Source organism: Dryas octopetala, chromosome 9 (assembly GCF_963921425.1).
Source record: "Dryas octopetala chromosome 9, drDryOcto1.1, whole genome shotgun sequence".
Taxonomy (NCBI): Eukaryota; Viridiplantae; Streptophyta; class Magnoliopsida; order Rosales; family Rosaceae; genus Dryas; species Dryas octopetala.
In genome coordinates, this window is record NC_141374.1 from 19,929,684 (window position 1) to 19,957,620 (window position 27,937).

Below are 27,937 nucleotides of genomic sequence, written 5' to 3' on the forward strand. Positions count from 1 at the left end.
GCAAAGGGGTAGATTTAAGTTTCAAATCTTTGTTATTGACTTATTGTTAGCTTAGCTCAACATCTCTACTTGTTATTAGAAAACATTATTTGTTCGCTTGCTGATTTATAGTGTCAAAAAAATAAACCAAGAATCTATTTCGTGCAATAAAAATGGAAAAAAATGAGTTATTCCATACAAGTAACATCCATCATATGATCAAATCGCTGCTTGGTACCGAATGAAAATGAAATACCTCCTTTGTTTTCTACCTAACATATTGGATGAGTTGCATATCAAAGAGGAAACTAAAAGGAAACTCTTGTTTTGCAGCTTTTGTAACTGTACGTATCAAAGGCTTTCGAATGCTAATGACAGCTATGCCACAAAGATTTCATTTGATGCGCAGAGGTCCCATAAATTCATGTCCTTTTTGAATGTCTTCTTCCTACGTTATGACACCATAGGCATGTCTTAGTCAACTAAAAGTCTAAAATATAACTATGTCTATGTACCTTATAAGCTATGCTATATATTCATATTTCTTAGTTTATGAATAATAGAATGTTAGGATGCCAGTATCTTACACTAGTAAATATATAATATCTTAGACTAGTATATGAGCTCATGGCACCATTCCCTATCTCACATTGACGAGAATATGGTCCGAATAATTCTTACTCTTCCAACTCCCTTCAAAAAAGAAATTAAAACTTTTTCCCTAGCTCGAATAGGAAATATCAATTAGTAGAACAATATAAAATTTCAAAATGGTTTTGTTTTCCATTCAAAGAAAACATAATTAGTGAAACAACATGTACTTTTCTTTTCAACTCTTCTACAATTCAAGGGTCATGCCATTCATGTGATTCTCTTGCCTTTAAACAAAATAATATACATTTTTCTTAATTCAACTTTAACTTTTAATCGCGATTTTTTTATTGCGCATGAATCATAGAATTCATCTATATATAATATATGTATGTCATGCAAATACATTTAATAATAAAAAAATTTATACTTTATTAATATATATATATGTCATACAAATACAATACATCTAATGTACATCATTCATTCCAACTAGAAAAAAAAAATGTACACTAATTCAGTTGGACATACCAAATTGCCAATGTCATAAAATTCCAAGTTATTGTTTGTCAATATTTGACTTATACAAGTACAGTGTAGGGAAAAATAATAATATTGTCACAATATCCTTTTTGGATTGTCAGTTGTAATTCCGTGTATGAATCTAGCGATCCGGTGCTCCATACGAGGTAAATCTTCTTGTCACATTGGTTACTGTCATTATAGTTCTGACTCTGAAAAGTGTATCTAGCTGTTTGTTTCAAGCCAAGGTGGGTGAATGAAGGTCGATTTCTTTTCTTTGGCCATAGCCCATATAGAAGACAAATCCCAACAATTTAAAAAATATTATTGGTAGAGTATGTTGGCTCCCACTAATTAGGAGTTTGCACAAATTATTTTCTTGACACTTGTCATCTCTTTTGTGAGGTATTAGTGGGTTTCTTTTCCTCGATCGGAGAAGGGAAAGGGCAAAAAGAAAGAAGAGTGCCTGCGTTCCAGTTTCATCATATTAGTCGTATGCTATTGGTGGTGGTGCACTGGTGCTAGTCATGCTGGATATATATAGAGAAAGTGGTAAATTTGGTGAAAAAAAAACATGTAAGTGAAAAAGTATGGTGCAGAAATGACAAGAATAACAGACAGTTGTTGTTGACGTAGGAAAAAGAGGGACCGACTGGTGGGGTGACTTTGAGAGTGAATAGTGATGTTTGATGAGTGATAAGAGGTAGAGAGAGAATAGGAGGAGGAATTAGGAATAGGGTGCCAATGTGCCATTCAAACGTTATTAGTAGTATAAGTTTTAACTATTATTATTATGATTGTTAACAAAAAAGAAAGAGAAAAAAAAAAGAATATATATGGAGAAAAGAAAGCGACTGAATGCTGCCGATATATACAATACAAGTTCCACCAATCTGTAATACCCAACATGCTGTTGAGTGTTGAAGTCGAACCCGCTTAAAGCTAAAGCCTTGAATAAGAAACTAGAAACAAAATCCCATTTACCTATTATTATTTTTTCAATTCCACACCCTCTTTCTTTGGCTGTTTCTTCTCTTCTCCGGACGAGGACGATTAAGAAAAAACTTTTTAACTTTTTGAATTCAAGACTCAAGAGTGTGCTGTGCTGTCTGCGATCTTCATACTTCACACCAAATAAGCTCGGCGATGACTGTGGTCCGTACAGTTTCTGTGTTTAGGAGACTGGGTTTCATTTCATCTGATGATTGAGTGTCTGTGTCTCTCTGTCTCTGTCTCTGCCTTTCAAGTTGCAAATTTGCAATTGCCAACGCACGCACAAACTAGTGGCTTTATGGTAATTGGCAAGTAAACAATTCAATTCTACTTTTTGGTCGTCGGCAAACTCTTGACAAAATGTGTTTTCTAGTTCTATTCGATTGAGTTCTCCGGTTTTTTCCTTTTTTTATTATTTTGGTTTGCTGTATTTTGTGTTTCATTTACAAAACCCAGAAAGATAATAAACATCCTCAAATTTTATTATCTTGCTCTGCATTTTCTGGTCTTTCCGCACTTTAATATGTCAGTTTGCAATTGCTTGGAGCTTCAATTCTGGGTTTTATTTCTTTTTTAATTTAGCGCTCCCCTCCAATTGTTGCTTGTTTGAGCTTGTTTGGAGACCCTTTACTCATAATCTTCAGCTCAACTGCTCAAGTTAAGTGTTTCGTGAGGGGTTACCAAATACCAAATACCAAATACCAAATGCCAATCCAATCCAATCCAGTTCAATTTGAATTCCTTTACTTTCACATTTTAACGTAACGGGTTACACGAGAAATCACCATCTTTTTTAAAGTTCGGTGTACACTTTTTCTTTTCAACTCTTTCTACAATGTCATGGGTCATGCCATTCATGTGATTTTGTTGCCTTTAAACAAAATAATATACGTTTTTCTTGCTTCAGCTTTAACTCCTAATTGTGATTTTTTTTGTTTTTGGTGTGTGTTTGTGCAGAAATTACTAGAACGTTTGACCAATCAGTCAACCATCTGATTAGAGACAAGGTGGGTTTAGATCAATTTTAGACAATTGTTATTTATTTGTTTTACTAAATGTTACCGAGCTAGTCTACTTTTGGAAATAGAGATATAATTATTTTTATACACCAATTAAAGTTATAAACATAATAATATCTCAAGGAGAGTTCTAGTCAGAGTCATTTGGGTGTTGCTCGTGAGCAACCTACTACTTGTGCTTTGTTAGTTGACATTTAATTATGGCTTTCTTACTGTTTATGTTCCACCTTCCTTGTGATACTTATCTTCATTCTTTGTACTATGATATTTGAACCGTCTTCCATTTCTGGTTCATATGCATGGGAATCTATTACCTACATGCTGTTCTAAAGTCATCACTGTTTCATCTAAGAGAGAATTTACATGCAATAAGCTACAAATACATGTTCATAGATAAGCATATATGTGTACACAACCTCAATAGTGCTGATGCTGATTGACTAAATTCTATCTGGGTTGGCAGATTTAGCAAGTCTTAGGATATGGGATGCCTGGTGTCAACACCGAAAGATACAGTAGGAAATAGGAGGAGGCCATCAAACATTGGGGACGTCTCTGTCTATGTTCCCGGTTTGCGAATCCCTAAACCTGTTGATTTCTCTCAGTCACTTGGTGATCACTTATCCAAGAGTTTAGTGGAACGCCTGTCTGCTTTAAGGACTCGTATAGTTGTAATGGCTGGCCAAGAAGGTCCAACGATTACAAGAACAAGGAGAAAAGCTGCTACCCAACACGGTTCGTCATAGACACAAAATTTCTTATTTGTCCAAATAATATGTAAACTCAGGTATTTCTACATCTGAATGAATTCTTGTCCTCAGGTGGTTCAACATTAGCTGATCTTCAGCAGGCTCTTGAGGATTACTTGCCTGTCCTTTTGGGATTAATGAAAGATGGTAAATCATGTGTCTTATTTCATCTCATAAAATTGTATCCACTAGTTTTGATAAATCCTAAAGGCATTTCTTATTTCTATGGTGAAGGGAGCCAGCTACAACACAAGGTGCAATTTGTCTGGGTAAATCAAGAGGATGATGCAGAGGTGGGCGTGCAGGAGCACTCTTAAGTTCACATTTATCTGTTATGCATATCATTTTTTTTCTTTCCTCTTTCACTCTTTCCTCAAATAGGGTTGAGATTCCATCATTTTGTCACAGGAAACCTGGCTTGATTTGAATGAACAATTTTTCAGGAAACAGCCATGTCTAATGCATGGTACGAGGTGCTGTCGATTTTGCATTTAATGGCAATGCTATCATTATCACAAGCTAACTTGTTACTTCTTCCAAGTGTTGATGTAGTTTGAGAATTAAATCCTAATTCCCACCTTCACGGCGTACAAGCAATAATTCGATGAAAGATAAATAACAAACACAGCCAAGAAAACAGAAAATAATAAACCAACAAGCACACACAATCACACCGAGATTTGTTACGAGGTTCGGCAAAATTCCTGCCTACGTCCCCGGGAGAGATCTCCGTTCTTCACTATGAGAATAATAAGTATTAAGATTACAATTGGACTAAATCACATAACCCAATCCCCAAATCCCTTGTACACCCTTTCACAAAGTGTTTCCCAAAAACCCTAGATCTCTCACCCAAGATTAATTACCTAATCTTGATCTCACCAATTCTAGATTGTGTGCCTCCCAAGAATCCTAAGGACTTGCTCACTCTAATCTGATTCTCTCACATTTTTCTAAGCCCCTAAGGTCCTATTTATAACCATAGGCCTTATATTACAATCCTAGATAAAGTAGGAAGAAAGTTAACTTTGAGTAGGAAATAAGTTTCCTTTATACACAAGGAAAACCTCAAAACTTGCCCAAAATGAAGTCCAAAACGCACCAGGAATTAATAACCTTCCAACACCTATTTGGACTCCTAACTTCATCCTAGAATACCATGGAAATCCCCCATGAACCAGGAAATCTTCAAATGCGAGCCAAATTAACAACAATCTCCACCTTGGCGAGCATATCATGCAAATTACCTTGCACCAAATACCATTGGCCTTGACCTTGTACCAACTACACATAACTCGAATCAAGAAACTATGGTCCACCCTTGATTCGCACGGCCAATACCTATGTGCAGCTGCATCGTGTAACCAATTACCGGTTAGCACCGAAGAGGGGCCTCGATTCACCCCCTCCTCCAGTAGGATCTCCTTTCTCACCATCGTTTGAACCTTGGAAACATGTCACAACCGTCTCTGCTGTACCCGCAAACGAGACCTTCCTCAAGCGCTTGATTTCTTGTGCATTTCGTTTCCAACCAACCATCGAGGTTTGAGTTCCTATCAAACGATATAAACCACCACACTTCTCTCCCTTCATTAGGACCATGCTTCCATGAGTAATTTTCATGACTCCACCTGCTATCAAAACCAGGTAGCCCTTGGAATCCAACCTACTCAAGGATATCAAATTCCTTTGTAGCTTTGGGACATAAGCGACTCCACCCAAAGTATGTTCCACCCCATTGAACATCTTGATCTTCACCGTTCCAACCCCCATGACGTCAACTTTGGACCCGTCAGGCAAAGAGAAAGATCCTCCCTTTGATTCTTGAAACTTTTCAAAATATTCTTTCCTAGAGCATATATGGTGAGTAGAACCCGAATCCAATATCCAATCACCATGAGAAGAAGTGTTACCTATAGAGACTGTGAGAAGTTCTCCAGATTCATTATAGTCTGCTACCGCTGTAGAGCCATGACCATCCTTCTTATTCCAAGTCGGACAGTCCTTCTTTATGTGTCCCCACTCTTTGCACTTGTAGCACTGCCAGCCCTTACCACTACCCTTTGATCTAGCCTTGCTATTATCACTAGAACCCTTGGTAGTTTGCCTTCCTCTTTGACCATGAGCAACAAACAAGGAATCTTTATCCTCAACTTTCTTTCTCCTTTCACTAGACAAGAGAGTTGACTCGACCTCCTCCATCTTCAGTGTATCCTTACCATACAAGAAGATATCCACTATGTTGTCATATGTATCAGGAAGTGAGGTTAGAAGTAAGAGGGCTCGATCTTCTTCCTCAATCTTTACCCCAACTCTTTCGAGTTGATTTAGCAGTCCTTTGAACACGTTCATATGATCCATGAGATTTGCACCCGCTTCCATCTTCAGCTTATATATGTCCCGCTTCAGATTCAACTTTGTGGCCATAGACTTCTGAGCTAAATAAAGCTTTTCTAGTTTCTTCCACAATTCCGGGGCAGAATCTTCATCTATATTGTTGATAATATTATCAGCAATATAAAGCCGAATTGTGCTCACACACCTGCACTCCAAGTCTTCCCAGTCATCATCTGTCATCTTTGCCGGTTTTCCTACTTCCTTTCCCTTCAAGGCGCGTGCCAAGCCTTGCGAAACTAGGACATCCTTCACTCTCTTTTGCCATAGAGTAAAGTTACCTCTTCCATCAAATTGCTCCACCTTAAAGGATGAAACACCACTACTTCCCGCTGCCATGACAAACTACCCTCGATCGATAAACACGGAACCACGATCGATGAACACGAAACCTGGCTCTGATACCACTTGTTGATGTAGTTTGAGAATTAAATCCTAATTCCCACCTTCACGGCGTACAAGCAATAATTCGATGAAAGATAAATAACAAACACAGCCAAGAAAACAGAAAATAATAAACCAACAAGCACACACAATCACACCGAGATTTGTTACGAGGTTCGGCAAAATTCCTGCCTACGTCCCCGGGAGAGATCTCCGTTCTTCACTATGAGAATAATAAGTATTAAGATTACAATTGGACTAAATCACATAACCCAATCCCCAAATCCCTTGTACACCCTTTCACAAAGTGTTTCCCAAAACCCTAGATCTCTCACCCAAGATTAATTACCTAATCTTGATCTCACCAATTCTAGATTGTGTGCCTCCCAAGAATCCTAAGGACTTGCTCACTCTAATCTGATTCTCTCACATTTTTCTAAGCCCCTAAGGTCCTATTTATAACCATAGGCCTTATATTACAATCCTAGATAAAGTAGGAAGAAAGTTAACTTTGAGTAGGAAATAAGTTTCCTTTATACACAAGGAAAACCTCAAAACTTGCCCAAAATGAAGTCCAAAACGCACCAGGAATTAATAACCTTCCAACACCTATTTGGACTCCTAACTTCATCCTAGAATACCATGGAAATCCCCCATGAACCAGGAAATCTTCAAATGCGAGCCAAATTAACAACAATCTCCACCTTGGCGAGCATATCATGCAAATTACCTTGCACCAAATATCATTGGCCTTGACCTTGTACCAACTACACATAACCCGAATCAAGAAACTATGGTCCACCCTTGACCATAGTTTCTATGGTGAAGGGAGCCAGCTACAACACAAGGTGCAATTTGTCTGGGTAAATCAAGAGGATGATGCAGAGGTGGGCGTGCAGGAGCACTCTTAAGTTCACATTTATCTGTTATGCATATCATTTTTTTTCTTTCCTCTTTCACTCTTTCCTCAAATAGGGTTGAGATTCCATCATTTTGTCACAGGAAACCTGGCTTGATTTGAATGAACAATTTTTCAGGAAACAGCCATGTCTAATGCATGGTACGAGGTGCTGTCGATTTTGCATTTAATGGCAATGCTATCATTATCACAAGCTAACTTGTTACTTCTTCCAAGAACATCTGCTGATGGTTATCAGCCAAAAGTTTCGGAAGGTAGGTATTAATGCATGTGACTGAGCCGTAGGCAGTTATATCCTGTATTTTTTCATTTTATCTTCTCATTTCTTTTCTTGAAGCTTTCTATAATTAGTTTGGACCTTTAGTGGTTACGAAGTCTTCTCTTTGCTAAAGGAGTTTCTAAGAAAACTGTAGTTTATAGCATGAAACTGTTTGCTGAAGGTTTCTTTTGTTTATCCTGGTTCTACTGTGAAGGTTTCTTTGTTGGTTATTTTGTTACAGAGAGTAGACGAGCTTCAATTGATATTTTACTGAAGGCAGCAGGATACCTTGACTGTGCTGTCCGACATGTTCTCCCACAGTTGCCTGCTGAGCTGAAGTTTGTATCCCTGGAAGATTTACACTGATTCCAATTTCATTCTTGTAATCATGATCTTCTTAATGCTGCTATTCTTAATATTTTGACTATTGCCTTATTGCAGGAGAAACTTGCCAGTCGACCTAGCAGAAGGAGTTCTTCGAGCTCTTTGCCTACAAGCATTAGGACAGGTAGTAGCTTTCTTTGAATGTACTGATCTGATAAACTGTTACATTATTTATATTTCAGACATCATGCCTGCAATTTGACCAACCATCTAAATGACATATTTTACTAGTAAAATTTAATATACTGCATGATAATAGTGGTTCTAAATTTGATCTCTTACTATAGAACATAAATAATGCAATCCACCTTGAATAGGTGAACCTATCCTGGTTAATGGACACAGAGTGCAATTACAATAATTGAGTTCTTTACATGCATCTTCCTTCCTTTCTTTCCTAACATCTCATAACGGTCCAACTTATCCCGAAATGAAATTATGTTAGAACTTTTCTGATCTATGATTTTTTTGCTTACTGTTTTCTTGTTTTCTTTGTTGTTGTTGTTATTGTTTTTTTTTTTTTTTTTGACTTCATTCTTTCCAATTCTTTTGCAGGGTGTCGATATTCAACTTGGAATGGCAATTGATAGTACAAAAGCCACTCTTGCAGTGAAGCGAAGGCTTTCATGTGAGATGGTAAAGTATTGGCAGCAGGTAATAAATTTCTCATCATTGCTGGTGTGCTCTTATCAATTAGCAATGTCACTTAAAGTCTAGGATTTTTGTAATAATCTTCCATGCTTCCATTGTTTATCCAGTTTTCTTCATGTTCTTTGGCTGTTCATATTATAAGAATTTGCAATTTGAACCATTTTTGAGTTGGAAAGAGAAAATAATAAAATATCACTCCTACAGTACTACTTTACCCAATACATCATTTCAGGGTCTGAATTTAGATATTCTAGATTAGAGGAGCATTACAGTGATACTAAAACCTCCTTGCAGGTACATGATGGATTACATTGCACAGTGAAAAAACCAAACCATAAATGTAAAAAAACCCCTGTACAGAAAATGGATAACAAAGATATACCCTCTGTTTTTGGTTGATCCCTTAGGAGAGCTTACACATTTATACTTCTTTGCTATAATTACTAGTGACTGTGTGTTTGGTTCTAGTTATTATCTTTTGCTGTAACCAGTAGTCTTCAATAACGTACCAGATTTTCTTTCATATATGTGGTTATGCCTTTACATGCATATATAGTACATGCCCATGATGATGGACATCTACCCACACTCCCAGCATTTGGAATGGTTAGAGAACATGAACCTAATATTATCTGAATGCTCCAAACAAGAGGTTCTAACCATATTATATTAGGTTCTTTTTGTCTGAATAATTTCTGTCTCTATTATTCCTCTTACATATAGCCCATTTTATTTGCTCTATTTTTAGATTTTCCTTTCTCCTTTCCTGATATTGAGTAATTTTGGCCTTTTTTTCTCCGCAATATGTTGTGCAAAGTTCGTATTTAATTCCATATCAGTTACATGTCATATTTAAGTCATTAATTCTAATTGTTCACTATGTTCCTCATGATTACACTATGTTCCTCACTATGTCAGAATATATTTGTCGAATCACTTCAAAATTGGTGACCCTGAAGTATAACTTTTTCTTTCTTTATGCCATTTGCTTTACAGGCTCAAGATAACATTATGAACCTTCCATTATTAAATGGTTGGGGTGAAAAGCATCGGCTCTTTGTGAAGTGGAAAGATGTTGAGGCAAAGGTATGCTGCACTCTCTACGTGTCTTTGTGTAGTGAATTAACATCCCCTGTGATCTTGTCCTTGATGTATTCTAGAGTTAAAACAGATATAGCAAACAACACACAATATGGCAGCAAAAGTAAACACAAAGAACACCAAGATTTGTTATTGAGGTTCGGCGAACTTTGCCTACGTCCCCGTGTGATCCTTAGAGAATCACAGCTGCACTATGTATAGAATAAGAGTACAAGAACTTATTGAAACCCTAGACTACCCAACTTGCAGCCGCTCTCTTCTCTCTTGCACAAATAGCTCTCTTGTGTGTTTCCTTCTTGAAAAACCGTTCCCTTGAAGTCACTCACCCTTGAGTCTCTAACCCGGGTCTCCCTTTGAGTTTCTTCCCTAGAAGTCTCTAGCTATACTTATATTTTCTATGAGACTTGCACCAGCCTTTTTATAGAGCATAGACTTACCAATTACAATATGGATTCCTAATCCTAATAGAATTAGGTAATCTACCTATTAGCTAATTCTATTCCCTTGTACACAAGGAAAACCCTTTAGAACTCTTTCCCACACTAGGAAAGTCTTGCGCAAGTCCTATTTGTCTTCCAAAATTGTACCCCACTAGGAAAACACCAAACTACCCCACTGCCCAGTCTCCCTATTGCTCTTGGCCTGACCTGTAGCTTCCTCCAGAAATTTCCGACGAGACAAAAAACACAACACTTTGTTTATGGTCTTACTACATTTTGGTCGTTGCTTACTATCCTTATATCATTCTGAGTTATTCTTTCATTATAAGGATAATATTTCTCAGATTCTTACGATAAGGAAGAGTAATGCTTGCAACAGTCGCCTTAGGCTACTGTACTAGACAGTCTCCGTTTAAATGAAGACAAAATATTTATGATAGCTCAAAACAGGGACCACATTTCTATAGAATTTGAAAAGACAAGAAGAATTAGTCTCTTTCATTACCTCTCCTCCCTCCTCCCACCACATCTCTGGTACCAAACCCTGACTCACTCTCTCTAAGTTGTCTTCTATTTACTTTCTCTATAATACTGCCCACTTCTTTCATCACTGCAACCTAGTTGGTGTTCTGTATGTGGCATTGAATCTATTAGGTGTAGGGATAATAGTGAGGTGAATGCCGGAGAAAATAGCAATGTCCTTGAGGTTATCTATTTTTTTAATGTTTTGGCGAGTAATACCCTTAAGGTTTTCATTATACTATATGAGAGCATATGTCAGAGAGGGAGAGAGAGGTGCTAGTTTCCTGAATTTCCAGACATTGCTGGCTTATGACCTGGTGTTAATGGCAGAGTAGGTTTGTTGCTGGATTGTTTTTTCTTTTAGGTTCTAATGAGTACTTGCAATGAATAATTTTCATCCATTACATATGCAAGGAAGCCCATAGAAAAGCACCTTCTTGCATCCGCATTGCTGTTACTACTACCTTCACCACATTGACATGCCTGAACTTTCCGAGCTTCAAAGGCACTACCTTTTCCTCTGAATCCACCTTTACCATCGGGTTGGCATCATCTTTTGTTGTGATCTCACAAAATTTATGCAATATATTGATGTGGCACGAGCCAATTCAATGTCTCCATGAAAACCCAGATGGGAATTTGGTCCCAAAACTGTTCTGGCTCTGGTAATAGCAGCCTCTCTATCAGAGGCAACCTCTCTTGAGCTGTCACTCCCAGATTCAAGAACAAGAACAATGGGTGAACATCTTTTGTTTGGAGAGAAATCAGGGATCAAAGTAGCTCCACACAAAAGCGGGGCCAGAGTTGTGTGGAGTGAAGGATAGGGGAAGGGGCAGGGGGAGGAGGGAGGGAAGTGGCGTAAAGACAATAACTTCTTTTTGGCTCCAGAACGTGGTCCCTTTTTTGTGTGTTTTAAGCTAGCATAAACACATGTCTTCATTTGAACAAAGACTGTCTAGCACAGCCACCTAAGGCAACTGTAGTTAGCATTACTCTATAACGAAATCAAAAGCTTGTTTTACATGTAATTTTTCCTTTCTGAGGGAAAAAAATTGACTTCTAATGATTCCTCTAGATTGTTTGCTTAAAATGTTTGTCAGTGTATTCTAAAAGATTATCAACTTGGTCACCATTTTTTCAACTTTTTTTGTGATTACTTATTAATGTGGTTTGTCTTCCCTTATATGAGATTGCATGCAAATACATTTTGATACTTGTGTTCTTGGTTATTGTACACCACTGTCCTTTTCTGAGTAAAACCTGCCAATGAGAAGTGTATAGAAGATTACCACCATAAACTGTGCCAGTCTTTCTTTCACCTAAATTTATAATTTTCCATCAGAATTGTCCAACACACATAAATTATCATTGATTTTTGAAGCTTGATATCTGGTTTAAAATTATATATGAAGCTGTTAAGGGGTAATAAATCAGCTATACCTGCAAGAGTCTAGTATGTTATTGATTATTTTAGGTTGATCTAGCTGACAGAGATGGGTTATTCTGCCACTAATATTCAGAATTTGATATCATTGTGATGATTGAAGTTTTTATTTTTCACAGCTGACAGAAGCTCTTTTTTCTCCCTTTTTAACCAGGCTGCTGCGTATTATTATCATGGTTTGATCCTTGATGAGGGTAACACAGAAAAATTTCATGGGATGGCTGTAGCTGCTTTGCAAGCAGCAGATGAGTATTTTAAAGAAAGTAAGAAGGCATGTGAGGCCTTTAATGCTGCTCCTCCTTTGTCGAGGTAGGTATAGGCTCTGTTTTGCTTGACCATTGTGCTGGCAGATGAATTATTGATCTTGATTCTTGTGTTATCTAGCAGATTATCTGCTCTTTTCTAGGATAAGTGGTCTAAGTTAGCAGTTATTTTCAGAGCAACAAGTTTTCCTTTGAGAGTCTGCAGCTGCAATAATGTAGGGCCAGTAAGCATATGCTGTCTGAAAATATGTTTATCCTTTTTCCCTTCCCCCGTGAACTACAGACACACACATGTACAAGGATGCACATATAATGCTCATAAAAATGTGAGGTTTGCAATTTTAGGCCATCAGGAAGTGGATTTCAGTAACCAGGGAAGTTTTCTTCATAAGAGAATTTTTTAATTAATCTTTTACAGTTAATTATGGTCTTGAATTGCAATGACACCCTTGTTTAGAAAACCAAAAAATTCTTATTTGCAACATGTGCTAATTGAGGAACCAAAGGAGTCCTTGTGGGCATAAACATGTAAATTGTTTTAATTTGTGGTTTTCCAAAATGCAAGTCCTAGGCATGAAAATAATAACTTATCTACAAGGTTTTTTGACAATACCCTCATGTGGCTCTGCATGCTCGATAAGCCCCCATGTGATGCTTATTAAATAGTTATCTAATGACCTTTCATGCATCTATGCATGTGTGGAGTCCTGATTCGATTTTACAGGTGTCTTGTCACATATTGATGTTGGCATGGTCGCCTCTACTTAGTGGTTCATTTATTTGCGATATTGATATAATGTTGTCTCTTTTCTTTGACATGTATAGTGAGACTGAGAATTCATTTGGATGTGGTCTTTAAAACTTGCACGAATAGAACATGAACCCTGTACATTAATGAAAATTATATTACATGCCCTTGAAATTTGTGTGTGTGTGTGTACTGAACTATATGTGAAGATCTATTGTCTTTCAGATAGCAATGGTTGTTTCAAGATTGATTTTTCTTTGTTTGAACTATTTCCTTCCTTTTGAATCCTTTTCTGAACCAGTAAGTGCCTTATAATACAGAAATCCACCGCTTTGGGGAACCATGAAATATCTATCTGAGAAAATTCCAAAAGATACTTCAAGCAAAGTGCGGATAAACCGTGACCTGTACTCTCATGAAAAGTAAGTCCTGCTTGAGAGAACCATAATTAATAATACTTATGCCTTAATGCAATTTCCTTTCGCTCTTGGCACCAAATTGCAATCCCAATGTTCTTTGTTGATAGAATTAACCCTAAGAATAATTAACCTCTGGTTTTGGATATCTTGACGACAGAATCATGGAGACAGCACCAACATTGCCTGACTTTGCTTTGGCCTTGAAACCGGATGAATACCAACTTCCTCCAGTAGACCCCTCTTGGAACATGGAGCACATGAGTAGGGAACAGACTGGTCCCAACCAGCTCAGGAATGACAGAAGATAAGCATTATGTGATAATTTTCTGTATTACAGAGTTCCAGGGGCTATCCAGGAGCACCGATGACCATTCAAAACCAGGTGGCTTATTCTTCAATTGTTGTGTAAAAGGTCTATTTGAGCTGTCCTTCCCATTTTTCTTTATAATTTTCTTTTATTCCTTCTCCCATGGCGTAATTTACTTTTGATAGAGCTCTGTATAAGTTTCTTCTGTTGTGTGCAAATTGTAAATTGGTTGCTTCTATTGGGGAGAAAGAATGATTTATTTGCAAAATCCCAATAATGGGTATGCCTCGTCAAAGGTAAGCCAGTATGTTTCTGGGCTTTAAGCCCTCCTTGTACCAAAAAAAAAAAAAAAAGGTAAGCCAGTACAAAACGATTGCCCATCTGTTTCATGCAAAAACATTCTAAACGTATTTTGTGTTTAAAATTGATTACTAATAAGGAGAAGGTTGCACGCACCGCGTAAACATATTCAGGCCAAAATGTTCGGAGGAAGACTCAAAAAAGTGAAAGGCGTTGTGTCCGGCGAAGGTAGAATTCAATAGTCTTTCATTGTTTTGTTGGTCACTCTAAATGAAAATGCCCATCTGATCTCTTTAAATGAAAATGCCCTAGTTATTTTCTTATCAAACATTATTTTAGAGTTTAGAATTTTAGAAATTAATTATTGTACACATGTTACAATTTAAGTGGATTGGTAACACTATGTCATTATGCCACGTAGTGTTACGATCACACACAATAATTTTTTAAAAATTTGAATCTAAAACCTCAGGTTTAAAAGTCAATTAACCACTAGAGTTATAAGTCTTCACCAAAGACATCTTAATTAATTTGAATCAACAAGTGATTCGTACAAGTTAAGAGCATTTTCGAAATCAAACAAAGTAGCAATGCCATTATAGAAGGCTTAAAAGCGCTTTCAAATAGTCAAAAACGTTTTTGCTTATGTTTGCCCAAAAATAAAAAAATACTTTTAGGTTTTAAAAGTACTTAGAAACACTTTCAAGTGAAACACCTAAGCACTTCCAAATATATTAACAAGAAACACTTAAATTTTTTTCAAAAAAATCTATGAATTTCTAGTAAAAACGCTTATAGTAAAAGCTCTATTAAGCAAAAGCGCTTCCTACAAAATCACTCCCAAACAAACCCTAAGTTTCATTCTTATTGCTTATACATATCAGCAGCCTAGTCTTTGGTGTTTCGAGTGTAGACGTGTTTAAAGAAGGATCGTCGGGACTAGCAAGTGGCAACTAACAGTTATTCACGTTACTGGAAGTGGAAAGTCTTTCGTTCAATCAGTAGGGGGTTCGAAACAACAGCGTTTATCATCAATAATAAAACTAAAAAGGTGCTTAAAAGTATATCACTACTTACAAAATGATATAACTCTCTAGTCAACCAATTCAAAATTGAACAAGTCTGTTCACTCTGTTGATCATTGGAATTAAGCTTAAGATTTTATAATATTTTTTTTTTTCCAAAGGGAGAGGGGGTTCTAAGGGTCCAACTCAAAGAGCTTATGTAAACTCAATACTAGTCTTCTGCACCATTTCTGCCACTTCATCCAATTGCTTTTGCTTTTCTTGTTCCTCTGCCAAAAAGAAAGACAACAGGTAAGTGAGTTCAATATGACTACACCTAATCTATAGTACAGTTTATTTAGGCCCCCATATCAAGCATTTGATTCTCTGTCACAGAACGTAGGCTTACTAAAGTGTAAAGTGAGAAATATTTGCATGTTTTATATGCCAAACATTGAACATGTTGGTCAACAAACAAGACACTACAACTTCAATTAACTTACCTAAAAAAAACAGAACTGGACTAGCAGAAAAAGTGAAATTATAACATAGAGAAACTTACAAAATATATTCTCATAGAAGAATGGACTGGAAAATTTAACAAAAATTTTAACATCATATTCTCTTATGCAAGATTAAATTTCTGTTTTACCAGATATATTTCTTACACAACTTGGTGATGTGTAAGAAAGAAAAGACTGAATCTTGTTCATGCAGAGGGGCAGAAATGAGGCCCCAAAATTATGGTTCTTAAACTATTTGCCCATGAACAATGCAACAGGATATCCAAGGGGCCACCCGTTGAAGTTTGATATAATAACAATTAAGTAATAATGGTGAGGAATATCGATACCAATTATGCAAAAAGAGCTCAATATCAAAGGAAAACAAGAAGACAGTTAGCGTATATTAGCTGTAATTAGTTGTCAATTAGTTTAATTGTATAGTTGACTTACCATTTTTGGTATTTGTATCCTGTAGAAAATACCCTCAGTATAATGGAAATAATCATTCAGCCTAATTAGCAATTTGGTATTAGAGCCAAAGGCTGAGATTTCCATCCGCTTTTTTTGCTGAAAAAAAAAACCCTAATATCTACAGAACGTTCAGAGAGGAGCGACACCAGACAAATGAAGACACCCAATGCTTTCTATCTAAATAAAAAATGGTAAAAAAGTGTTGTGCCTACAAGAAACCGTTCAACTGTTGTCTAACCAACCAATTTAAGAAAATATATGTAATGATGTCCATTCTGTTAAATCTTTCTATGGAGGGAATATGTTAATCAGAAAATGCTAATTACTTACCCATAAGTTTACACATTGCCTTTTGGGTTCGCTTTTCAAGCTTATCAAACTTCTTCTGCACATCCCTGCGAAGTTCCCAGTTTGGTTTTTTAGGAGCAATATTCACGAAAGGGTCCTGAAAATTGGTCCAGAATAAGATCATGTGTAGGTAAGAGACAATTCACCACAGAAACACAGAATTTTGTGATTAAGAGACTGGGTTAGTGAAATTTGAAAGTAATGATACCTCTTTCTTCTCTGATGGAGGAGGTACTGCTGCAACAGGGTCTTCAAACTTTGGTAGTACTGGTGGAACAAGCTTTCCTTCCTGAAGCTGCTTATCATGAGGAACATAATTTCGGAATTTCATGTTGGTATTGCTGCATAAATTGGCAGTTCAATGTTAAGGTATCATTTGAAGTACCAATAGACAATGAAGAACTGATAACCCCCATGTATTTTTAAACATATAACCAAAAACATACTAACCATACCATCTAATATAAATCATAATCAATTATGTTATTAAACTAAACAATTACATTATATAAGTTCATGAAAATGGAAGCAAAAGTCTATTTTGTGTGTGGTGTGACAATTTCTGCTTAAACTTCCCAAACTTAATTCAGCCACCCCCTTTGACCATCATTTCAGGTTTATTGTTGTCCTTATACTCTTGTGCTTAAGATAAAAACATATAATCTATAGTTACGGTTAACTGAAAAAAAAAAAAAAAACCCCTATAAATTAAACACATTACCTTGAAGAGGTATATGAAAGTTCAAACATAAACAAAAACCTTGATGCAACATCTCAAATGACCCATGAACACACATGCATATAAGTATAGTGGAAACATCATGGGGTAAATCACCATACAAACTCATGAGTTCAAAAGAAGAGGCACTGTAACACCTACAGGGCCTTCAACTGTAATTATATCATGAACAAAAGCCACAATAAGACTAGTGAGCAATAAGTAAGTGGTTAACATACAACAAGAACAGGATATACTCACGCATCTTCATTAATTTCTTTGTCATCATTAGTGTTGTTGTTAACTTGACCAGAATCCTCATCTGGAGTGTTTAACAGTTCCTGTGCAGCCTTGAGGGATCTTAGCCTCTCTTGGCGTGCTGCAACAACTTCTTCAATGGAGTCGTCTTCAGCAGCCATTTGCTTCACCTATGTCATACAAATGGGGGAAAAACAGTTGAAATTTAACAGTCAATAGTTTCATCTCCAAAAAGTGGCTTGTCGTACATAATATTTTGCATAAATTAAATGCAAAAGGCATACCATAGCCACTCTGTACAAGGATAGCAATGAAGCATATTACTATTACATGCTAATTTGAGCTACAGCAGCAGATATTCAACCACTAATTCTTCAAAACTCCTTATTTTTTTTAAATAAAAAGAATTTAACCAAAGGAAAGTCTTGAATAATTTTAAATAAATTTTCTACAGCTTGCTTTTTATCTTAAATGATCGAAAGACTCACCAATCTCTTCTTTAAAACAAAAAACATCAGCCAATTGTTAGAATTTCTATCAAATTATCAAGCATGATACTCTTTTCTTTTATTCCTATACAGAGAATATGCTATTGCAACAGAAAAACCCGAAACCCTAAGGCATAATTGCAAGTGAACGTAGCATAAGAACTTAGCCCTCTGTTTGGTTGCGCAGGAAACGTGAGGAATACAAAACAAGCGGTTCAATACAAGTAATGCATAATTTATGTTTAAATTTTAGAAACGAAGAGGAGCAGAAAGCCAGGTAGAAGACTGACTGAATTCAGGAGTCTTTGCTCTCGCGTAATTTGGTTTCTGGGAAATTGTTAATTAATAGTTAATAAAAGAGGAAGAAGATGGAAGTAGCGATATTACCAGAGAGAAGAGACGAGAAGGTTCGTTCAGGAGCCTCGCGCTGTCTAGTGTCTGCTGCACTGTGCAAGAAATAGAGAAACAAGAGAGAAGAGGAGAGCAGGAGAGTGGAGTCGTGGAGAGGGTAGACTAGACAGACTCAAAAAAATAAAAACACAGGCTGATGGGCTGTGTTGAGCCTGGCCTGGCCTGTCAAAATAAGAGCATTAAGCTTTACTCGTGAATCGCAGGCTGATGGGCTTGGTCCATAAATTTTCCTGATAAATATTTATTAATTAATTAAAATAAGAAAAAAAGTTATATGTAAATAATTAAAATTCAGAAATGAGGGTTTCAATTACCAAACGGCCTTTGAACAGAAAGTTTTGTGAAGAATGAGAAAGGAAGGGATTGTTGTACAAGTGGAATTGGCAAAGAAGAGATGCAGAGATGTGATAGACAGAATAGAGAGATTGCCAGCTTCCACCAACATAACTGCTTCTTGCAAACGCACTCTTCTCAAATTAGCCTACTCTGAACTCAATTTCCTCTCCTCCTCCTCCTCCTCCTCCTCCACTTCCGCTCCCCTCAGGTTTGCCCATTCTAAAATCTAATGCACTCTCTTTTGTTTAATGAAATTGGAAATAATTAAGGAAGGGCTCAACTGAATATGTGTTTTTAGTTTTAGTTTTCCATTCATTTGGCGAGGCAGCCATTGCCATTCTAGTTTTACCTGTCAGTGTCTTATACTCTTATCTGTACTGGCAGTGTCAATATTGGGCACATCGAGGCGGTTCTTCACATTCTCCAACAGCCTTTCATCACTGGGGTTTCACGCGTTTGCAAGCCAATCCCTTTGTCCCGTTTAACCGGAAGTGGCAAGAAAAACAACCCTTGTTTAAAGGACATCCATGTTGATGTAGTCTGTACCCTGAACAGGAACCCAGTCTGGATTATTGTTTCTGATAGGAATCCAAAATACATTACTTGGAACGCATCCCATAAAAGCAAGGGCTTAAGATTGCGAATTGAGCAAGTCACCGCTGCTGCACGGTCTTCTGTGGCACTGAAACCTTCCTCAATTATTCTTTTCTTTTCAAACAGACTTAGCAGCATTGTTTATGATAAACTAAAACACGAATTTGGGGCCACCGAGTTTCTGCTGGATTTTTCTATTTTTAATTTTGATTTATCCGAGGAAGCAGATGACTGGACTAATTTAGTAGTTGCGAGAACATATCAAGAGGCAAGTGTATTTGAAATAAAGGTTAATGATGCAAGGGATGCTGTTTTGAGTTCAGAATCTGATGTCAAGGGCTCATGCCTGGTTGCTGCTGAGCGGGATTTGTCAGAGGAGCACACAGAATTTTGTCGTGCTTTTTGTTCTCTTATTTCAAACATGGCATTCTGCTCATTGGATGTAAAAAATGTGGAATCCACTAAACCGGGGGATCTTCTGGGAGAAGGTGATCTTATAAACTTTGACACAACTGCTTTGATTGCTCTTGTATCGGGTATTAGTAATGGTGGTACTGAGAAACTTTTGGCTACTCCAGAAAGTCAATTGAGGCAGCGGTTTAAGGGTAACTATGAGTTTGTGATTGGACAGGTTAGTTCTTCATTCTAGTTTTGTGCTTCGTGTTACTATTTTGTCACATGATCTTGGGCATCTTTTGGTGTCTCATCAATCATAAATGGATTATAGGTTGTGCAAGTTCTGCTTGTGTATCACTGTCAATTTTATTTTTAGATTTTTAAAACGTCTGAGAAATCCTTTCCAGACATCTCAGCCCGGCCACTATCGGTTTAAAGTTTGTTGTCTTACAGTGTGTAGCAGATTTTTTGATAAACACACACGCAATGGATTAGCTGGTGCAGCATTGGCTGTTTATCAATGCAGTGAATGCACAAACCTTGAGCCTGGTTGTGCCTTCTGATTGATGCATGAGTGTAAAACATGCAAGCACAATGCTTGATATTACTAATTATACTTAGCAAACTTGATATTACTAATTGAACTTTACAAACTTGATATTATCAATTATCATAAGTAAGTTTTACTGTGCAAATATTTTTCCACTCTCTTTTCTGCCACCTATAAAGAACTAAATAAATAAAAGGACAAGTTGCTCTCCCTTCCTTATTCCTCTTTGTCCTTGAGCAAAATAGTCAAGTATTAAGACTTGGCAATTCTGTTAAAGTGACACCTTTTAAGATTTTAGCCACTGTCACTCAAATCATTGAACTTCTATATTTTGTTGAGTAATTTTTCATATAATGTTTCCTTTGATAGTCACTGTTATGCTGACTCATAAGGTTTGTTTATATGTATCTTCAACCATTTAATAAATAAAAATGATCTACTCTTCAATATATTTAGTTTACATTAGCATCCAGGTTAAGGTTTCTTGATCTTCTGTCAGGTGATGTCTGAAATTCAGAATCCAATTCTTGTTGAACTTGGTCGCACAATTTCTGGAAGGAGAGGCATAATTTGTGAAAGTGTTCATTCAGAGTTCAAGGAGTTAGTATTGATGTGTGGAGGGCCTAATGAGAAGTTGAGAGCCAGTCATTTACTAAAATGTCTTACGTGAGTTTTTTACCATTTTATGTTACTTCTTTGAACATTTGTTTCTTTTTATTCATATAAGATTTGTACATTTGCTTTCATCTGCATAAATTTCAAAATTAAATGGACACTGACATCATAAAAACTATACTTGTAAAAGTTGAGCATATGAACTATAAGGTCTTCTTTGCATTGTGTATAATAACCTTTTCTGAATAGTTATTCGTTAGTTAAATATTTAAAACAATATAGTTTTTTGGTCTTTAATGTCTAAAGATGTTCTAATATAAAATAATTAAGAGGTGTCCCTCACAAGTCACAACAAACTCTTTCAGTGAACTTTCAAGTTTTAACCATAACTGGAGGACCAAAAATAGTTCATTGATTTGGGACTAGTAGCTAACCCACAGTAATTGATTCCTGGTAAGGAGGGAAAAACATAAAACCCCCAGTAATGAGGACAGATTTAGCCCATTTGGGATGACAAGCATTAAAACTACCTCCCTAGGAATGTTATTATGCTGCTTTTTCTTGGCTCTGAATGTGATGATATCATATAGAAATGTAATGGGTTTTGAAGAAAATGGAGGAGGAGCCAAGAACCCAAAGATGGAGAAGAAAGCCTCTCTCTCTCTCTCTGTGCTTTTCACTTGTTCAGAGCGTGAAGGAAGATTATGCTGCTTTTTCTTAATTTGCTGCTGTCAGGATTAATTTTCTGAAGGGTTGCTTATGTCAGTCTCTACCTTCCTGGCCCCTGTGCCCCTGCCATTGGAACCTCCTTCAGTTAGTAGTTGTTCTTTTGAATTCTCTGTGTGCATTTGTGTTTTCTTTAATATACCTTTTACTTTCAGAACTTCAAAAATTTTCCCAAATACAATTAGCCTCATGCTGCAGAGTGCTTCATCTTAATTAGTGGGCTAATCTTGGATTTACTATTTAGGTCCTTGCACATACGGCATACAATGGACCTCCTTAGATTGCATTTGGAGGATGTCACACTGAATTAAATTTACATATTGGCTTTCAAGGTTGGTAAAGCCTATGCAGATTCTTTTGCCCTCAGTCTAGGGCATTTATTCATATCTTGAGGTTTCTTTTTTTCTTTTTTTTTTGATAGGAAACCAAAATTTATAGAAAGAGGGAAACAAGTACAGTAGGAGATGGACAAGAAGTCCATCTGAAACAAACCAACTAAATCAAATAAAAACAAGCCATGCTTAGGCCAAATAAGAAAAAGCAATACAGCAGCCACACTTAATACAAACTCCGACCAGTCAAGCCATGCTTAGGTTTCATTTAATGGTTTCCCTTACTTGTCTTTTTGCATTGGGATCAGAATTGAATCCTGCCACTTTTTGAATTCTACTTTGATCTCTCAAAGTAGTCATCCCTATTTTTAATGATGAAGATAAAATTGATGCTTATTTTAGGTTCATCCATTAAGCTAAAACAGTTCTAATTTTTCCTAAGTGAACATGCATTGGTTGCGGGAAACAATTGAAATGAAATTTTTTTGTGAAACTTTATATATATTACCATAAGTATCACACTTATAATGAATTCTAACATCCAAATGCTATGAAAATGAAAATGAATCATCTTTTACAAAAGATGCAACTTTCATAGGCCTTCAGACTTATTTCATGAGCATATTTCAGAGCCAACCCCAAGTATATGTATATCCACATTTTTTCCCCTGTACTGTTAAATTGATTTGTGTATATGTTGTGGGTTGATTAGTGAATTGGTATAATAATTCAATAAGTAATAAGTGAAAACTCTTATGGCTAGAATATGAGATGATTTTGATTAGCAGGACTAAGAATTAGTTTAGTAGGATTGGACTTGGTAGCAGGAATGAGAACTACTTTAGTAAGCTTGGACTTGGTGTTTAGTATAAGAATTAGTTTAGTAAGGTTGGACTTGGTTTTTTGCAGGAATGAGAACTACTTTAGTCAGCTTGAACTTGGTGTTTAGTATCATAAAAATTCATTTAGCAGGTTCCTACTTCCTAGAATCTTGATTTATGCTATGCAACCCCATAATTTTGGGATAAAGATTTTGTAGAGATATTATACGAATTGTTGTTGTCAACCTGAAGGAACTACCTGAACTGATACAACATGATTTGGATTGTTTTGATTCCAACGCTCAATCATTTGATTTTGGGCTTGAAGAGTGAGTTCCAACCCTAGTCTACATTAGGTTCTAACAGGGATTAACCTGTTTGAGCCATTTTGAGTCATAGACATTTGAATTTTCCATTTGACAGTTTCCACTTTTTATATATCTATAGAGTTTGTATCTAGTTAATTGTTTTTTTTTTTTTTTTTATGTTATCTTGCTCTAATAGCCTTTAGGACTGGTACAGGGTTGTTCCTGATAGTCCCTCTGAACGCATGATGAGCCTTCCAACCACTAGAAAACTGGCTTTGAAGAATAAGGTTGTTTTTGGTACTGGTGATTACTGGTGTGCTCCATCTGTGACGGCAAATATGGCATTTGTGAGAGCAATTTCACAAACTGGGATGTCCTTGTTTACCATTGAGCACAGACCACGGGCTTTAACTGGTGATTAAAATTAGTTCTATGTTGTCCTCAGATTAGAAAGTGAAACATGCTTCCATGGATAGCAACGGCAGGTAATGTTAATCTACTTTATCAATTGAAGTGATTGGATCTGTATCTACATTATTCATCAATAATGACCTTTCCACTTTTAGAGAATTAAACAAATCCATTATCCATGCCAACTGTGAGGTGTGCTGCAGAATGATTATAAGAATATCCTCTAAAATAAGTGCACATCTAAAGGTTTGTGAGTAATGGTTAGTTGATAATATCGTATTTCACTTTTGATGAATTGTTTCTTTCAGTCTGCAAAGTGGCTGAATTTAATTTCACGCATAATTGTGGCTGCTAATCACCAAACAGATTCTTGTAAGAAATGAAATCAAAGGAAAATGTCATTTATTATTTTTTCTAATTCTCTGATTATTTACTAGACCAGCTTAGCTTAAAGTAATTTTCTTAATAGTTTCCTTTGCATGCATGTTGATTTTGTATGATTTGGAATTAATGGAAATACAAGAAGTCAAGTCCTGCAAATGTTGTAGCCAACGAACCAGATTTCATAGACATGGTGAGATTGGTTTATGGAATGAGTTGAATGGCCAGGTGGCTACTTCTTGCTATGTTGTGGTTTAAACTTTGAACTTCAATGACATATTTCAGAGAGTCAACGTCAAATAACTCAAATTATTTTCTAGCTGTGGGATTTTGTTGCCTAATTTGCTTTTACATTTATCGAAGGCATAACTTTGCTTTACTAGGTCATTGATTTGAGGGGCCATCTTATCATTCATGAAGATCTGCTTGAATTAAGGTTGTGGCATTTTCTGAAGCTGGGCTGCTGGATCTGTTGGAATGTGAACTTAATCAGAAGGCAGGGTGATTTGTTTCATCTTTATGTTCCAGTCATTTTGGGTACATCTTATTCTATGTGATACAGACTTACATATGTTCTTTGATCTTTCTAGTTCTAGTTATATATATATATATATATATATATATATATATATAGGCTCCTTTTATTGAGGTATATCTCAACTTATTTATGTTGAGGTATACCCTATTAGGGCCTACACGAGTCGTTTTGCGTCAATCCGAACCGTTTATGTTTTACATCTTCATTGATAGATCATCCTTGCAAAAAATTAGTCAAATCGGAAATCATTTGCCTATCTAACTTTGATAAAACAAATAGACGGTTTTGCAAGGATGATCTATCAATAAAAATGTAAAAAATGAATGGTTCGAATTGACGCAAAATGACTCGTGTAGGCCTTAATAGGGTATACCTCAGCATATATAAGTTGATGTATACCTCAATAGAAGGAGCCTGTATATATATATATACACACAAAAATTCTCTCTGCATGATCTCTGTTCTTTAGTTGAAGAATGGACGGGGTCTTTTTATGATATTTTTCCATTTTGTATTTGTTCTATATAGGGCACATGACATGGTTGTTGACTGGCTTACCTATATACGTATTTTGACTAAATGACATTATTTTGGCCAGTTGGCACAGGTAGCTAGCTAGCTTGAGAAAGCAAAAGTTGTTTGTCATGATCGATCTAATTTGTAATTGTAACATTCAGATGTATAATTTGTGATGGGAATGTGTCATTTGGACAAAGGAAAATGCTAAGAATCCAAATTTTTTTTTTCTCACCTTATGTGTCATTATTTTACTGGACATAAAATGTTTTTTTTAAGGTTTTATTTTTTATTTTTTAATGTTCAATATATTTATGTCATGTAAGTTAAAAGATATGTATATATGGATGCTCTTAATTTTCATGACCAAATTATTTATTCACATAATTAATCATTATCGCACATTCCAATCCCAAAATAGTTTCTATTGCAAATTTATAAAAAGTTATTGTTTATCTCACATTCTCACTATAAATTAAGTTGTAAGTGTCATTGGCTATCTTTTATTGACGCGCACATCTTGGGGAAAAAAAAACTATAAATTTGTCAATACCAAAAAAACTATAAATTTGTAGACATAAGATCAATCCATTAAAAGAATGTAATTAAGCATCCAACATTTGTATGAAATGATCTAGAAAGAAAAATTTTGGATTTGGACAATAAAGTTACATTAATTAAGAAAACTATAAAAACAGGTGCAATGTAATTAGAATGAATGTGAAAAAACTAGATATAAAATGACATTTTGTATTTGAAATGACTAGATAGTAGCAGTTGGTGAACAGTCTAGTTGGAAGGGCCGTAGAGTCTACTCCTCTGCACCCAAGTTCGATTCCTCCTCTCCTAAATGTCAAAAAAAAAAAAAAAAAAAAAAAAAACTAGATAGTAGATAGTAGAATTAGTTATATGAATATATGTATTTCTTGTACTACCGACATAGGTAGGTGCTTCACAAAGACTATGGGGATGGCACATACAAAACAAGAAAAAGACATAGAGCAGTAAGCAGCAGGTACATATGGCTGATAAACTAAAAGGAGAGGATGACCGGTTCTAGGGTAGCACGACCCCTAGCACACACGCCTCTTGTTGACCAACCCAAATGGAGACATCCAGGTGATCAATGGTATTGTCAAAGTACGTTTACTGTGATATTTCATGTTTGGTAATGCACTAATTAATGCTTAACAATGGAGCTGGTCATTAATTATTTATATGATTATATTAAAAGAGATATCAAGTTCGAATTCTTAGTTCTTAATTTCTTATATTAAGAAAAATAAATTCTAAATGTAAATATGCACATAAGATTAATCCAAATTTCAAGACACATCGATCCGCAACGCAAGCAAGGCAGCCACATCCGCCATGCGGCTGTCGCTGTATGATTCTCAAGTCTGAATAGCTTAGCTGAACTACCCACATATACCTGGCGACTGACGTTTGTATGTGTTGTTGTGAGTATCGTAGGGGGTAGGTGAGGAATTGGGTGAGACCTTTTTCACCCAAAAAAAGGTCCTGGCAACCCAACTAACATGAAAATATATATTTAGTGTATCAATAATGCTAATTAATGTGTGATCATTGAAAAAGATGAATAAGGAAACGTACTCAAAGTCCTAGCATTTAATTATATATACGGATGTGAGTAAGAATGTTTTGTATTGTTGCCAATGCTTGCTTTTCAGCTTATAAGTTATAATTATATATATGGGATTGAAATGCATGTACACCTAGCTACCTGAAGGCTGAGGAAATTAAGAACTAATTAAGGAGTTATATATACATACAGATATATTGCATATAGTTCATGTACGTACGGGAAATTAAGCTAACAATTAATATATAGCACGTACTACTAGTACCGATGGCTGATCATCAGAGGATTCATCCTGCCTTGGATGTGGAGGCACCACCAACAACAACAGCAACAAAAAGAGTACCAACAGTAGTAGTGCCTCTGCTACCTCACAGTCACAGACACTGTTCATCAACAACAGCTGTTGGGAAAGACATCGAAAAAGAAAAGGTACGTATAAGTAGTAGTAAAGTTCATGATCACTCTCAATCTGATCCATTACACCATGAACTACAAGAGCGTAACAGCCGTACCATCCCCCGCATCCCTCCGCCCCTGCCGGTATCATCATCATCATGTAGACGTTGTTGCAGGCCATGGTGCATGTATTGGAGCATTATCAGCATCCTTCTCCTGCTATTGATCATAATAGGAGCCACTTGTGGCATTCTTTATCTTATCTTCCACCCAAAGCTTCCTAATTATTCAGTTGATAGCTTGAAGATAAGCGATTTAAGGCTCATCAATTTGGGCATGACCCTTTATGCTAAATTTGACCTCAAGATTACAGCCAACAACCCAAACGACAACATCGGAATATACTATGAGCAAGGTGGCCGGTTGAGCGTCTGGTATTCAATTACGAATACAAGGCTTTGTGAAGGGAGGCTGCCAAAGTTTTACCAAGGTCACCACAACAAAACACAGCTCGATGTGGCCTTGACTGGCCAAACACAATACGGAAGCACTCTGATGAATGCACTACAACAGCAACAACAAACTGGAAGCATCCCCTTGGATCTTAAGGTTGATGCACCCGTAGCAATCAAACTCGGGACCTTGAAGCTCAAGAAGGTCAGGATCTTGGGAAAATGTTTGTTGGTGGTCGATAGCTTAACTGCTAATAATCTCATTAGCATTAAAGCTAATAACTGTAGATTTAAATTGAAGCTTTGATCCGTCTATCAATTGAATATTTCATTTAATTAAATCTACAATTTAATTTGGGGATGCATGCAT

The 27,937-nt window shown here is 36.3% G+C and overlaps 4 protein-coding genes across 15 annotated transcripts; 3 read left to right on the plus strand and 1 right to left on the minus strand.

Moving 5' to 3' along the window:
- Positions 1–1,975: 1,975 nt before the first annotated feature.
- Positions 1,976–14,485, plus strand: LOC147275474 (Endosomal targeting BRO1-like domain-containing protein). Of its 2 annotated transcripts, XM_086257065.1 has the most exons (13): positions 1,976–2,386; positions 3,043–3,092; positions 3,568–3,839; positions 3,926–4,000; positions 4,088–4,146; positions 7,669–7,804; positions 8,051–8,147; positions 8,251–8,317; positions 8,749–8,847; positions 9,841–9,930; positions 12,506–12,660; positions 13,683–13,784; positions 13,939–14,485. In XM_086257065.1, the coding sequence occupies exons 3-13, from the start codon at positions 3,587–3,589 to the stop codon at positions 14,087–14,089; spliced, it is 1,284 nt and encodes a 427-aa protein (XP_086113191.1). In that variant the 5' UTR covers positions 1,976–2,386; positions 3,043–3,092; positions 3,568–3,586; the 3' UTR covers positions 14,090–14,485. The 2 variants fall into 2 exon arrangements, with proteins under 2 accessions (XP_086113191.1, XP_086113190.1); XM_086257064.1 differs by lacking the exons at positions 1,976–2,386; positions 3,043–3,092; positions 3,568–3,839; positions 3,926–4,000; positions 4,088–4,146 and adding an exon at positions 7,329–7,518.
- An 872-nt stretch (positions 14,486–15,357) lies between these two features.
- On the minus strand, positions 15,358–18,711 carry LOC147275475 (Cwf18 pre-mRNA splicing factor). Its single transcript, XM_086257358.1, is given in 6 exon segments — positions 15,358–15,650; positions 15,653–15,682; positions 16,700–16,814; positions 16,926–17,058; positions 17,697–17,863; positions 18,569–18,711. Coding segments are annotated over 5 exon segments (462 nt in total). The 5' UTR covers positions 17,855–17,863; positions 18,569–18,711; the 3' UTR covers positions 15,358–15,624.
- A 90-nt stretch (positions 18,712–18,801) lies between these two features.
- LOC147275476 (uncharacterized) lies at positions 18,802–25,621 on the plus strand. Of its 11 annotated transcripts, none has more exons than XM_086257355.1 (6): positions 18,802–19,136; positions 19,313–20,010; positions 20,101–20,153; positions 20,968–21,134; positions 23,485–23,755; positions 24,446–25,620. In XM_086257355.1, exons 1-5 carry the CDS (start codon positions 18,940–18,942, stop codon positions 23,690–23,692), a joined length of 1,323 nt encoding a protein of 440 aa, XP_086113481.1. In that variant the 5' UTR covers positions 18,802–18,939; the 3' UTR covers positions 23,693–23,755; positions 24,446–25,620. The 11 variants fall into 11 exon arrangements, with proteins under 11 accessions (XP_086113481.1, XP_086113478.1, XP_086113473.1 ...); XM_086257352.1 differs by having other exon boundaries at positions 19,313–20,153; positions 23,485–24,255; positions 24,426–24,558; positions 25,129–25,616; XM_086257347.1 differs by having other exon boundaries at positions 19,313–20,153; positions 24,446–24,599; positions 25,129–25,609.
- A 1,160-nt stretch (positions 25,622–26,781) lies between these two features.
- Positions 26,782–27,874, plus strand: LOC147275477 (Late embryogenesis abundant (LEA) hydroxyproline-rich glycoprotein family). The gene has a single exon (XM_086228094.1). It carries the CDS (start codon positions 26,987–26,989, stop codon positions 27,872–27,874), a length of 888 nt encoding a protein of 295 aa, XP_086084220.1. The 5' UTR covers positions 26,782–26,986.
- The last annotated feature ends 63 nt before the right edge of the window (positions 27,875–27,937 follow it).